This window comes from Leuresthes tenuis, unplaced genomic scaffold (genome assembly GCF_036924035.1).
Source record: "Leuresthes tenuis unplaced genomic scaffold, fLeuTen1.0.hap1 SCAF_6, whole genome shotgun sequence".
NCBI classification, from domain to species: Eukaryota; Metazoa; Chordata; class Actinopteri; order Atheriniformes; family Atherinopsidae; genus Leuresthes; species Leuresthes tenuis.
In genome coordinates, this window is record NW_027325360.1 from 22,141,420 (window position 1) to 22,156,534 (window position 15,115).

Consider the following 15,115-nt stretch of genomic DNA (forward strand, 5'->3'; position numbering starts at 1 on the left):
CTGGATGGCTCCTGAAAAAAAAAGGGACCTGATTATGCCTAAGAGTCAATTCAAGTGAGACCCAGATCTTAGGAAGAGAGATAGATAGAAGCAACAGTAGCACATTGTGTGATTTGACATGTCCTCCATACACTTTAACTGATTTTATTAGAGAACTTGACAGAGTGGGTTTGGCCTGACAAAGCATGTTGGACACACTGCAGCAGATCAGAGAAGAGACAGGGGAACTGATCTAAAACCGCTGAAACAGTAAGGGAAGAATATGGTGAGGAGATGGGAATTACTGCTGAATTAAGCTCCTCTTTGATTGGAAACTGATTGGCCGATGGTTGGCAGAACATGAAAGGATGACCTTGAATTCTCCAAAGCGAGTATGGATTGGCACACGGCATCTCTGTCTCTATCCCCACCTATGCTGCTCTCTCTCCCCCACTCTCACAGTCTTTTTCAAATGTACACACACACACACAATACCACACAAACATACAAGCACTAGATGACAGGAACACACTTCACACAGAGGAACACATGCATGCGAGCTGGCACACACCACCGCTCCATCTCTTTTTCACACTCTCTTTAGTGAGAAAAAAAAAATGTACACACAGTCACGTACAACATGCCAGAGTTGAGAGAGCAACTTCAAAGTAAGGCAGATGCAGGGACAGCACCCTCTGAATAAATTTTCTGGCCACCAGTCGATCTGCCCCCAGGCTAAGATTGTGGCTGTTCGCATCTCTCCTGACCCCCTCATCAACTCCATGTTTAAACCAATCCCTCTCGCACATCGCAGTCATAGGGAAAGGGAAGGATACATAGGCAAATTAAAAGCGATAAAAAAAAGATTTTATATGTTGCAGCTGTGAGGAAATTAATTACCACCAAATGTTCGGTAATCAGATTAACCAACTAGCCAAAATGTTGCTGATTCTGTGAATAAATCAGTGTGAGCGGATGTATCATAGCATACAACTTAAAAATAAATTGAATGTACATTCATTTAACTTATGTTGTTTACAGCAACAAATGAAGGTGCTTTTTATTAACAGGCACCTGTTTTGCTCTTGAAACTGCAACCTTTCAACACCAGAATAAAAAATGACAAAACACTAGGTATTCATTCTTTAAATCTTTCATACATATATGATTTCTTACTGTAGTTTTGCAGCTGACTGCGAACTACAGTCTACATACTGCATGCCACACTGTTGAATCTCCGTGTCTGTAAGGTGTCGTTATTCTAGAAATACTCCTGTTTTGCAACTGCCTCTGCATGTCGTTATTATTTTTCTGTGTTTACTTGGTTTAATATTTGATTTCTTTATTAATCATTCATAAAGCCATGGTGCATGAACACTGAATAATTGTAATTACACCTGCTGGGACATGAGCAGTGTATCTTATTTCTGACATATAGGCCTATAAGTTTAAAATAAATGTATGTTCTTTGTTTTGTGTTTGTTTAGGGTGTACCGAAACACTTCTGTAGATCAGTATAAGGGAGTCACAGCAGATTTGATGAGCAGAACTTACTGGAAAACTCACCCCGTCACATTCTGTGCATACCATGCCCCTCAAAAAAACAATGAAGTGTTGCCCCAAGGCCAAATATTAACCTGTGTATGTTCATGGTAGCACAACAATGTGTATTTCGACGCACAAAAAACAAAAACAAATCAGCTATCAGTAGGCTGCAATACACAGAAGATGCAGCTACACTATGTTGCTTTTAACTGAATAAAAATACACTTACAGGCATTCACACACACACACACACCCAGAAGGAATTTGGGGATCTAATGAGGCCCTTGGACACACTGCCGAATTGTCAGTCAACCCTCAGTTTGCTGACATGCAGTCAACAACATCAATGACTTCTTTTCTCAAACAAGGGCAGACTGTCGAACAGCATCAGCAGTAAGAAAAGTCTGAGGTCCATTGGCAGTGGACTGAAAAAGGTGAAGACAGGATATCAGGAAATGTTCTACAAGCATAAAAAACTGCTAACTTGTCTGTGTTAAACCTGGGAAAACTTAATTTCCATGTCTTTTTTTTAATACTACACTGTAAGTACATCCCTACGTCACTGTTGCGTTTCAGAATTATATGCAGGGTATTTGACAGGAACAAAAGATTGTGAATGTAGCAACTACTTCCTGTGTCCTTCCAAGACCGCTTGCAAAACAGGGACCATAATCCTGTTCCTCAAATCAACAATGGGGCAATGTGCCTCAGTCTATAGAGGTAGAAGGATAAGAGAGAGCCAGGCATGTCCTGCCGTGGAAGGCTGCATATTCAGCCTCTCGCTGTCCCGCAATGCATATAGTTGTGCCATAATAGGCCATGCTTATCCCAGGTGTTAGCGCGCTTTGTCTTCCCCAACACAGACGTGCAATTTGTGTACAACTGTGTAATTATGACTTTTGTCACTGAAAAAAAACTGGCCTGTCATTTTCACCCAGATGGAGGCAGTGTGGTCGCTGGTGCCTGCCTTAACAATACTGATAACATCAGCTGGTCAAACTCTGGTCATCAGCTGGGCAAATAAGTTTATTTAAACTACTTGAACACAACGAGGGAAACAAGAGATTTGTGCAAAACAATGTCAGTTGGAGTATTTGCCATTTCATCCGTTTATTTCTTTTATGTCAGCAACAACAACCACAATAATGATAATTAATAATAATTATGATTAATATGTTATTATATTTTATACTAATATTAACATAATAATTATTATATGATAAAGTCATTAATTAGTTTCCATTTCATTGTGTGGTTTGTGCGGTGGCTGTGCGTCGGTGGCTTGAGGGTTAAGAATAGCTGATCTGCATGGTGCTGAATGAAGTGTCGGTTTTCAGCGCTAACTCCTCCTCTACTGACGGGCTGCGCTTTTCTTCCACTTGAACAACCAAGTAGTTTTCGGAGCACATTCCCCGGCAGCAATGTGGAGGGAAAGGCCGAGCAGCTGAATATTCTCTCTCCCCCCCCCCACAGACACACACACACACACACTCCTGCTTTCTGTTGCATTTCTCTTCTTCTAGTTATGAACTTTGCATTTGTTGAGGAACACAGCAAACCGTCCGTTCTCGGGGAAGGCAAGCGTGTCAGAAAGCAGCAGCATATCCGACTCGTGTTTTTCTTTTTCCTTCTTTTTTTTCACGTGAGCCATTGTTTTCTTATACATGGATATCAGGGGGTAAAATCGGACGTGTTGCTTGCTCTTGAGAAGCCTCTCGGTCGCTTTGGGTTGTAGTTTATGTTGTCCCCCGGACTCTGTAGGAGGAGAGAAAGTCCCATTCCTCAGGAGCACTAGAAGTGGAGACGTACAAGGACCATAAGTTGTTCGCAAGCTGCGAAGGAGGCGAAACTTTGCCAAGTTGCTGCGCATCCGGCCGCAGACGCCAAATACCCATCGATACCTTCAACTGCTGTTAACTTTAACTGTGGATTATGAACACAATGGACCAGGAAATCACGTTCAGAGGATGAAAGAGGAGTTGTGAAAGATGAACTATTTCTTCTAGTTTACAAACACCAGTGGCACGTTTGGACTACACTGCTCTGTTAAAAAAAAGGAAAAAAAAGTCATTTGTTCTCGCGTTTGTTTTTCCTCCTCTTCGATCCCATCCACTGGTGTGCGAAAATGCCACAGCTCAACGGAGGCGGCGGGGATGATTTGGGGGCCAACGATGAAATGATCTCGTTCAAAGACGAGGGGGAACAGGAGGACAAGATATCCGAAAATGTATCCGCAGAGAGGGATTTGGATGATGTGAAATCCTCTTTAGTGAACGAGTCGGAAAACAACAGCAGCTCATCGGACTCAGAGGTAAGTACTCGGCACATATTAAACGCTCCCCACGGTGCTCAGCATAACGAGAAATGTGATTTAACAGTGTTGAAAGTTTTAATAGTTTCTTCCCCTCCGTGTGCATATCCTCCCTTGCAGCAAGCAGAGAGGCGCCCTCAAACCAGACCCGACTCAGAAAGTTATGAGAAAGCGAGAGATTATTTCAGTGAAGGTAAATATTTTAACGCACGTTGTGTTTTTAAGACTTTAGTGAGGAAATATTTCACTTGTGTGCCTTGACGAAACCTGACTTATCTCTTTCCCTGCAGCACTGAGAAGACAGCAAGATGGTGGCTTTTTCAAGAGCCCTCACTATCCTGGCTACCCGTTTCTTATGATCCCAGACCTCACCAATCCATACATATCCAATGGTTCGCTGTCTCCCAGCGCAAGAACAGTAAGTGTCCCGGTGGATAAGCTACTTCTATGCTCTGCTTCCTTTATTCTGTCGCACTTTGCAAAAACTTTGACCGTGCGTAAAAGTTCCTTGTGCACTGCCAGACCGCCATATTCCCTCCAAGTGGCCTCTCAAGGAGTAGTACTAACTACTTCTTTGTTCTTTTGGGGGATATAAATTTCCCCCTGCCACCCACCCTCGCAAAGTCTTGCATATGACAACTTTTCATTCGGCACATAGCTCAAACTTATTCATTCTTCATTTTAATGATTTCTTAACGAAAACACAGCATCGCAGAAACTCTTCTTTATTCAGATTATGATATTATATAGTGTCCTTGCCTTACTAAAGCTGGTCCCAATAAATGTGCTATCACCATTATTCTCCTATAGAGACATATCATTTGGAGTGTAGGGGCCTTTGGTATTCAAACATTCACTGAATTGCACAATAATTTTCAAGCACAGACTCCCACTTTGGCAGCTTTCATTTTTGCTCTTTTATGTGATTTTTCCTGAGGCCTCTCTTCAGTGTGCAGATGAGTAACCTCCATCTTAAAGTGTATTTTAAACCCAATTGAAAGGCTGTTAAGTCATATCCTGCAGTAACTACAATGTAATACCTCGCTTTGACACACATGGGAAGCAGTTCACTGCAGCGCCAGTGACTGACACTGTCCAGAGACTTTTAATGTCTAGATAAGGTTGACAGTCTCAAGCAAGTGTTGTTGATGCAGAGTTTGCAGTGGTGGCCTCAAACTAGCTGTTTGCAAAGTTGTAAACTCCTTATAGTATTCAATACTGATTATTGCATTCATTTGCTGCTGCTTGTTTATTTTTCCTGTGTAGAAAAAGGCTAACTGCAGTGGGATTACTACAGAGAACTTTTTGCGTGTCATTTAGCAGTGATGCATGCATCTCTAATGAGGACATCCCAAACAAAGGGCGTGTAGTAGTGAGGATGAAGATTCCAAACAAGCACACTTGGTTTCAGGAAACTTAACCAGCAGCGTTTGGGATGGGGACCTATTTAATACATTTGAAACGGGGCTATGCAAACTTCCTTGAAATAATCCCCGCTGGAGAGCTGTGTTTCTCCTAGCTCGTCCATCTCCCCCGAGCCTTGTCACATCCCCCCAAAAAACAAGTACTTTCGTTAAGGCCTGGCAGGCATCTGACTGAAAAGACCCCCTCCCGCCAACCCACCCACCACCACCCTCCCTCCCCCACCTTTCTGTCTCCTTTTCACTGTTCCAGGCCCAATCCCTTCGCCTCCCCGTACCTTCCATTCAATTAGAAAGGCGTTAGTTGACCATTGTTATTCTGAGCAGTCTTGATGGCTTCATTGGAGGTCTCCATTCGGGCTCATTAACTAAATGGCTGCTCTCCTCACACTAGATGATGCATGGCACCTTGTAGATTGTCTGTCTTGTTGGTTTTGGAGTTTAGTCGGAATACTACCAGACCGTTGTAATATTTAGTGATTTTTTTTTATTCAGGAATCCTTTCCTCTTCCTAGTATCTCTGTAAACGTGAGGAACAAACTAAGTATTTCAAAGTGAAGATTTTTTTTAGCACAATGGTCTAAACTTGTGCTCTTTGTTTTCCACTTCCTCGTGTTCTCAGAAAAAAAGTTGTAAATTAAAATGGCTGTTCTTGTCACTTTAAGCAAAGTCAGAAATAATTAGAGGGTATTTTCAAATCGAGAGGTTTAATCCGCTGTATTTGAAAAAGGAGAATGAGGTCAATGGGACAGAGTGAGCTGGCTGTGTCAATCATCACTGTGGCAGAAAACAAGCAGGCAGACAATAGCTGGCATACTTAGCGGTCGTCTTAAGGTCTCCATATTGCCCTGCCCTCATGGCTTAGTGTGAATGCAGTGAATGTGATTGATGAGAGGCTCAAGTTAGTACCTTTTTAGGCTTGCATTCTGTGTGTAGGGGTTGTTTACACCTGTGGAACACAGCAGTTCATTGCAGTCCGATTTAGTGAACACACACACATGTCTGACCAACAGTCTTGTTTAGCTCATGAGCTCTATGGTTACATTCGTCATCATTTTGTGGATCTGAATATGCAGAGTAGCTGGAGGGATAATTTGCCAACAGTTTGACTGGGTTTGAGTTGTCACCTCTTTCTGGTCTTGAGAAGCAAACAGTTTTGGTGCTTGCAAACACTTTATGATTTTCTGTGGCTTGGAAAGCCCAGCTGGGACTGACAGTTTTGCTTTATAGGCACTGAGTGGTATGTGGTTGTACTTGTGCTGCATGAGACACATTAAAGTTATGTCTGTCATTCAGGTCATGTGATTAATACCAGGCAACAAAATCCAGTCTTTCTTTCCTGTTGGAGAGCTGCAGTTTTATTGCTTTGAGTAATTTTTTTGTTATTACAAAGAAGTGCAAAGCATTGTATGTTTTATGTATATGTTGAATGTATATATTTCTCTTAACTTATATGTGTCTAGGTTTTTCTGTGCGGTCGTAAAGCAGAATTGTGCATATGTACACATGCTGTATAACAAACATGAGAATCGTTATGCAACAATTTCACTCAAAAATGTGCTACACGAAGAAAGATTTGAGTCATGAACTTTATGAAAAAATTTGGATGTGGCAACCCCATCATGAGCAATGAGAGACAGGCCTACATGGGATCAGCACAGAGTTCCCCTGAGGGCCAAGCATAACTGATTTAAAGCCTGCTCAGAGCTGACATTCCGCTGTAATCCACCGAGAGCTGAGGAGGAGGTTTTATGTTTGCAGAGATGTTCCACCAGACATCGGCCTGCTGTGCAGGGAAGGGCCAGAGTGCCTTTTTTTTTCTCCCCTAAAAAGTCAGCTTGACAAACCCACCTCATTGTTTGTCAGTGGCAGATTTAATTGTTGGACACACACTCTGCTTGACGCCACCTCTTGTCAGCTTCCTCAGCACTTTTAGATAACTCTGCTAGTACATCATCATCATCGTCACTAAAGAGTGAAATGCCTCATGTGTGTGAGAGGTGGCAAGTAAGCGAGAGCGAGGCTGGCCCCTCAAACATATCTTCATCAAATATGCTTGTCGGACACTCAAACTCCAGAGCATGATTGTTGAATAGAAAATTGTTTGAGATTGAGATATGAATAGGGAGCTTGTATAAGTCTGAACATGTCAGTGGTTACGATTGCATGCCTTTCTGGCTTCTTTTTTCGAGTCTTTCTGCTGCTTTTGGTGCTTAAAAATGTGCAGACAAAGAAAAGTCAACACAGACATTGTCCAGCAGAATAAAAGAGCCTCTCCCTGCATAAGCAAAGCCTGTTTGTGGAGGTGTCTTTTCATCAGGTGGCTCACTTGGCATTTCACTCACCTTGCTGTGTGTGTGTGTGTGTGTGTGTGTGTGTGTGTGTAAATGAGCAAACATGCAGTCATGCGTGCCTTACGTTTGTCTGTGCGAAGTGTGTGAACGCCGGGGGTTGAGAGAGAGAGAGAGGGGGGGGGGGGGGGGGGGGGTGTTCAGGTGAGGCTGTGTGGATATTTTGCAACAGAGGGAACAGTGTACCGGGCCCACATTCTGACAACCATCAATGTTGTATTCCTGAATCTTAGGGCGCAAATATTTTTGCAGCCAAGCACTGTGTCAACAGAGCAGATGTTTTTCACTAGGTTTATAGTTTTCAAAAGATTTTTTTCTTCAAAGGCAAACACATCTACATCAGTCTGGTGGCACTGTTCAATTAGAAACAGATCCCCAGCAACCACAGAAATGTTGAGAGCTCTTGCCTGGAGTGATTAGTTTTGAGAATGATTTCTTTGCTCGGGCTTGAAAAAATAACATACTTTTTTCACAAAAAAAATAAATCAAGTGATTACTGTCTACTTTTTCATATATTTCACACATGCAAACTTGCTACTTCCATTTGTATTTCCTTTTCATCATGGATGCCCATGTTCTCTCCGTAACATCGCTTGCACAGAGCTGTGTGAAATGGTGTCAGTCCTGGTCTGTATCCTTCCCTCTCCGGTCTCTGTGGAAAGCATGAGCTGGCGTCAATTCCTCCCGCTACGCCATAGCCTGCTAGTTCACTACCTAACCCACCCACTTGCCCGCTTGACATTAGCAATTCTGTTTATAGCGCTCTCTGGCTTCTCCAGTGCTTGGCCCATCAGGAGCATCTCTGCACCCTTTGAGGAAAGGATAACCAACATCTCCCCTCTCCAGCCGCAGACTCCCCATGTTCAGTGACATCAATGAATCCCTTTGATGTGCCAAGATGAATATGTGTGCAAATGTTTTTTTCTTTTTCTTTTAAATCAATTTATGTGTTTTTCTCATTTGCTATGTTTGGCCAATGCTGCTGCTCAGTTTGGTGCACTGCTTCTCTCGCTGAGCATTTGGGCAAAGCTGCGTTTGACTTGAAATTCTTTCTGGCTTAAGGTGAACATCTCTAACACACCTGAATTCACTCCACAGTTTCCTCTTTTCAAGCTTTGAAACGGCTGTTTGATTTGTTTTTGACCCCTTCTTGACAACCTTAGAGCAAAATCCTCCTGCTCTAGAGTTAAATATTAAGGTGTTCCAATAAAGTCTAGATCTGTAGCTCTTTCTTGGAGGAAAGTGGTGGTCATGCCCATACATGTCATGGCTCTGCTTTATTGCTGCATTGTAATCCTTAGTGGATGATCATCACTGCAGGTTACTGTAGCAATGGAAATTTGAAGCTTTCTCCCTTTTATACTGTGCAACTGCTAATTATCCCAAAAATGAAAGAAAGGTTTTTGTAGGAGAAATAAAGCTCTAAGAGATGGAGGAGTTGGGGTGTGGGGTGGACTCGTGTATCATGTGTTTTGTGAATACCAGCTTAGTCCTGTCTGTTCTGTGGATTTAACCCTGAGTTCTGCTGCAGATGGAGAGGGTAGGGCCCCTGGAATTTGTAAGGAGTTTATAGTTGCACTCAATCAGAGCTGACCACAGTCTTGAAACAGCTTGTCCTGGAACAACTGAAACAACTTTACAGGGATTAATTGTTAAGATAACGAATCCATGACTATTTTCCTTTAAACCAAAAGAGACAAAAACTTTATTTTGCTTTTAAGCCAGACTGAAAATATTTGTTGGAATAACTCATCATAGTTATTATTATTTTTTTTTAGAGAGCAGTTGGATTAGCTTTAATGAAATGTTCAATTTAGAGGGTTATAAAATGGAAAAAAGAGGAAAAAGGCACAATATATTTGGCTCACAACAAGTGGACATTTTTGCACTGCTTATTCTGAGATATCATGATATAGTATATATGTATAAATGATTATATAGATATCAAATGATAAAGAATATGATTAATGATGAAGAAAAAGATTATCACAAAAAAATTTTTTGCTTGATAGCCTATCTTTTTTCCCTATAATCTTGTCAATCGACAGCTCATTCTACCTCTAGAAGACTACACCTCCGTGAAACTTCCAGATAACTTATCGTGAAAACAATCCTTACTTGTTGGCATTCTTGTATATATCTGTTTGGCAAGGGGCGGTTTGACAGTAAACTGTTATTTGACTGCCTTATATAAGTGTATGTGGACCATTCATACCCATGACCACTACTGTTTAGCTCAGCTAAAGAAATGTTTTTCCCCTCTGTAATTGTACCTTAAACTCCTAGCTCCATGCTAATAAAATCTGATTGTGCAGCAGGAAGAAAACGAAAAAAAATCTAAACAGGGTTTCATCAGTCTGGTATTCCAGCCAGCTGTTTTCAGTTTAGCTCTGCAGGCAGCAGGAGAGCGAGAGCAGGCAGGAGGAGAGATTGTTGATGAGATGTGGTGGTGGGAGCATAAACTGGGGCAGATACGGGTGCTGCTATTCCTTTGCCTGTTATCCCGAGGTGGGCCTGCTTCCAGACCTTGAGGCACACACTTATCAGAGGGATTCTGTCTCCCACAGAGCACAGCTTCTCCTCTGGAGACCACAATGCTTCGCCATTCCCTTACAGTCCTTACAGCCCAATCAGCGAAACGGCAGGAGGATATCAGATCATGTACGGGTAGCATCAGTACTGCTAAGATTTACATCGGGCTCCTCTTTAGGTCACATGGTTCGTTAAAGGCCACGTCGTACAGTACGTGTGTAGTATCAGTGAGGTTGTAGTGGTCATACTAAATTAAGAAGTGGGTGGATATTCCTCTAGGATGACAGCAAGCAGAGCAGCTGTTCTCCTTGTTGAAGTTATAAATCATCTTTGTTGCTTTCCTCTGAGTTTGTCCGCTGTAATGAGGGACAGACACACACACAACGTCACCTGCAAACATGTGTGAACCTCTGCTCACAAACCTTAAACAGTTTAAGGTTGATTGGGCTAGGTTGGGGTGGGGTGGGGTGGGGTGGGGTGGGGTGGGGTGGTGGTTAGCACCGTTGCCCCACAGGAAGCAGGTTCCTGGTTTGAATCCCAGCTGGGGCCTTTCTGTGTGGAGTTTGCATGTTCTCCCTGTGTATGCGTGGGTTCCCTCTCTGAGTCTAAAGACATGCATGTCAGGTTAATCGGTGACTCTGAAATTGACCTGAGGAGTGAGTGTGAGCATGCTTGGTTGTTTGTCTCGGTGTGGCCCTGTGGTGGACTGGTGACCTGCCCTGGGTGTACCTTGCCACCTGCCCAATGACATGATGGGATAGGCTGAATTGGATTAAGCAAGTATAGAAAATTAATAAATGGGCTAACTTTAATACTTTATTACTTTAAAGATGAAGCAGATGCATCTTCTTATCTCTCATATGCCTCAACTCCTGAATGGGCAGCTATGTGCGATACATTCATAAAAGTAGGACACATGCGCTCTTTAGTTATGTTTGCTTTCAAGTTGATTTTGAATACAATGGGAGAATATGGGCAGGAAAAAAAAATTAAAATGAATTGTCATAAATAAATAAGACTATTATTATTTGTGTTCTCCAAATGATTTAGATGGCACTATATAAACTGTCCTCTACAGTGAACATCAGACAGAGTTTTCCTACATGTAATCTTTAACTGTTGATTCAAAATCACACAAGTACAATTTTCCCACGAGATCAGGCTGCTCGTCCTAATATTAGTAATAACTTCACCTTTGAGTGCCCCTTTCTTCCCCCTGTTACCCTTATAAACCAATTGTACTTGTTAAGAAGTCACAATGTTCTGCAGAGCATCAAATTTAATTAAAGGCGAGCAATGGCACAAGTCATCTAAAATGTGTAGCCTCCTTATTTCGGAGCAGACTTGTGGATCCTGTTAGAATAAACAGCAGAAGCAGCAGAAACCTCTGAGGGACTGAGGTTCTCACATTAGCCCTGGCCACAGGATATCACTCTTTTTTGACCTTATTTGCTTCAATTGAAATTATGAGGTAATGCTCTTGATTAGTTATGAGTAATGGCTTTGATTGGGGGCCTTGTGCTCAGCAGACATAAGACAGTCTTCACTGAGAGTGGGATTCCCCTTATGCCTGCCCTCAGATAATCAGCATGATTAGGTTTCTTTGTTCTGAGATTTTATCATGTGATGTACTCAGGTTGGGCTTTCTGTGCTGCTACTTTTAAGGAAAAGCGTATTAGCGAGAGCTAGATCTTATGTCAGATGTGGCAGCTCAACACCTCTACAGGTAGAATTCTGCATCCATTTACATTGTTAGACACTAAATCCCCACAAATTCAACTGACTTATTTTCTTTAAATATAAAGGAGCTACATTAAAAAAGAAAGATCCAATCAACCTTATATGACATGGAACAGGCCAAGGAGCCCTTTTGTTTGATTTGTACATGGGTTGGAGGGGCAGGCTATTGGAAATCCCTGAAGCAGGCTTTAGGGGCAGGTCTGATTCTCGTGTGAAATGGGAAGGCTCTATAGCTCTCGGCTGACTTGACTGGGGCTGTATGGGTGTGTTGGCAGGGGGAGCGCCGGTCATGAATAGGGTCTTTGACTACCTCAGACTTGCCCTGAAAGGCAGGACAAAGACCCTAGGGCAACGGCTTAGAGCCTCACAGCTGAGCTACAGAATGCTTGGCCCAGTCTTCCTCCCTCCTTGCCCGATTTAAATACTACAGTGGCTTTCAGCATTCTGGTGACGGAGGCTCGCATTCACCGTGGCACATTTACCGTCGACCACCATCTCTCTGTTTTTGTTTACAGTATACTAATCCCAGAGTCTTTTACATAAGCCATTGAACAAAATCTATCCGAGGTGCTGGTGAATATGCATCAGTGACTCTCTTAAACCCTGCCTGAAAACAGACTCATGTTGTTCATATTAAGCAGATGATTTTGCTACAGACAAACTCTTGGCACATGTGTGCACCACTGCTTATCACAGCTCTTCTCAGTTGTTAATTATGGAGCACTTCTGTCTTTATTCGTGCAAGACTGAGATATTGGCAAGCAAACAAGATGAAACCTCTAATTACTTGATTATTTTTGACAGATCTGTGTGACTCTTCAGCTTTCGAAATTTGCAAGCGGAGAATAAATAGCCATAAATCTTCTCTGCAAAGTTAATGGGGTTACTTGAGTCCTGTCCAGACACTCTCTCCCCACAGAGTGTCTAGTTTCAGATGTCACTCAGAGCTTTGTTTGTCCCCCCCTCCCGGGTGAAGGGTCGGAGGTCAAGGTTCAGGGCCAGTTGGCTGAGTGGCCACAAAAGCCCAGGCTTCCCCTCAGCACAGCACATCCGATCCCTTCTTCCACACCAGCCTGCAGTCACAATGAAGGGATCAGTTTGCAGCATTTGTCTTTTCTTATTATAACCTAAACTATCTTGGATTCATGACAAGAGTGTAATTATGAGGGTATAGTTCACAGTTGCACAGTAAGCTCATAAAACTGGCTAAAAACTTTAATTGATTCTCGGTGGAAACGTATTTAATTGTTTGGATACTTGCAGTCCATCTATTCTATCGGACCATTATTACCAGAGAAGTCCTTTTTATTTGTTTTATTTGCATATTTTGAGACCACGTACCACTAAATTTTTCCCAAAAGTCCTTCTTATTGTCTCCTCTGCTGTCATTAGCGCTAAAATAGACTGCACCTCAGCAAAATCTCTTATAGCATTCTCGGTTTCTTTGTTCAGAACACCTCGAAAGTTTCAGCCCCCCTGCCCACAATCTCAACTTTTCTCCCTACCCCACCGCCACCACCCAAACATGTCCTCCAGCCAGGTTTATTATGCCGTTTCACGCAGACCAAAATTGCAGCTGCATGGAGAACAATCTGGAGCACATTAGCTTAGGCGCTGTGATTTATAAATTGTTTCTCAGGCCATAAATCCCTGCTGTAATTGTGCACAAGCACCCCTCTCTTTCTCCAGTCACCCCCCATCCTCTCTTTCTCTCTGAGCAGCTTACAGTCCTTGGGTTAACATTTAATTGTTTGCAGAAGTGTGCAGTTTGGATTGAGGAGAAATTTGTTGCATTGTGGCACAGAACCTGAGCTTGCAGAAACAGTCATTAATGCAGGATAAACTCCTACTTTTTTTACGCTGTTCTCAGTTTTTATATTTTTTCTGTTACGGGGTGGGAGCTCAACTTTTGTCTTCAGCTCCATGTTTCTGTGGTTCATGCTCTACATTCCTGAATACTGTGTAATTGTAAGGGGCCTCTCCTAAACTCTGTCCCTGGGAATCTGATATTTACAGCAGCCGCTGATCGTAATCACCTTGCTGTTCTCATTATATTGTATTGAGACTGAAAGATAGCAGCAGCTGTATACATTGTTACGTCCAGTGCTGAGGTCTCTGTGGTCTGGTTAGTGTCATAAAGACTTTTTTTTTAACTGCAATAGTCCCTGTGAATCAATTCATGTTTCACAAAAATATATTTCTTCCACCAAAAAGTCACTGTTTTGTTTTCTAGAGACCTAATGAACCTTAAAGTGGTAGAAGTCTGCATGACCGAACCTCATCCTGCTTACATTTTCTCCATAGGTTTTTTTCTCCCACCCTGAAAACCCGTTCTGACTGGGAGATTTATTCTTTAAAGTATTTCAGACGTGTAAGGGGAGACCTACATGTGAATGAAAATTGAATTTATAGCCATGGCCATTGCTACAACATGATTTAGCGCTCAGTATCACTGTGAGCAGTGTGATGACAATGAAGCCTGGAGACTGCAAGGAAATGACTTTTACGAAAGTTTCAGGTGTAAAAATGTGCTGGCATCCTTCCAGACCTCCCTGCAGTCTGCTGACAATACGCATAACTAATCCTGGGGAATGTCGTGGTAATTTTGTGCTGTGTCACACAGGCTGTAAATACCTTTTTAAAAATTCTCTAATTGGATTTGAAATAAGTGTGGAATATGGAAAATGTTTTTGTTTTGATCGAGATTCTTCAGTTTTATGATTTAGTCCACTGATGACATATTTTTTAATAGATTATTTACTCACCAATGTATTTTAATACACTTTTTTGTCATTTACCCATAAATCTCTCTGAGACAGCTTGTAAGTTGTGTGTGTTACATTTCTAACAGTCCTTCTCTGTCCCTGTATGACAGGACTGAGCGCTGAAACATACCTGTGGCATTTGAGTGTGTGTGCGTGTGTCTGAGTCGGACAGGGCAGGAGGAGACGGAAAGTGGAATGAGTGGGGTTAGCAGTGGGGTGATAGGGATGTCAGGTAGTTAAAACTGAGATGAGGCAGGGCCCAGAAGTCTGCTGGATCTGGAGATTTGCGCCTTTGCACTCACAGAGCAAACACAGCGGGCATCTGCAGGCAGCTGTATGTGTGTGTGCAATTGGGTGGGGTGGGGGGTGCTGCTGCTCAGGACATGGGGTTGGGGGAGTGGAGCTGGGTGGTGGTGTTGGGTGGTGGTGAAGAGACAGGGGGAGGGCTGGGTGGGGGGGTGGGGGTGGACT

The 15,115-nt window shown here is 42.6% G+C and overlaps 1 protein-coding gene across 2 annotated transcripts in view; it reads left to right on the forward strand.

Annotated features, from left to right (window-relative positions):
* Positions 1–2,910: 2,910 nt before the first annotated feature.
* The window catches only part of tcf7l1b (transcription factor 7 like 1b), a 30,365-nt gene continuing 18,160 nt past the window's right edge, over positions 2,911–15,115 (forward strand). For both annotated transcript variants that reach the window (XM_072388242.1, XM_072388243.1), the window contains exons 1-3: positions 2,911–3,835; positions 3,956–4,028; positions 4,126–4,253. In XM_072388242.1, coding sequence (XP_072244343.1) covers positions 3,650–3,835; positions 3,956–4,028; positions 4,126–4,253 — 387 coding nt within the window. In that variant the 5' untranslated portion in view covers positions 2,911–3,649. The remainder of the gene's footprint in view (positions 3,836–3,955; positions 4,029–4,125; positions 4,254–15,115) is intronic.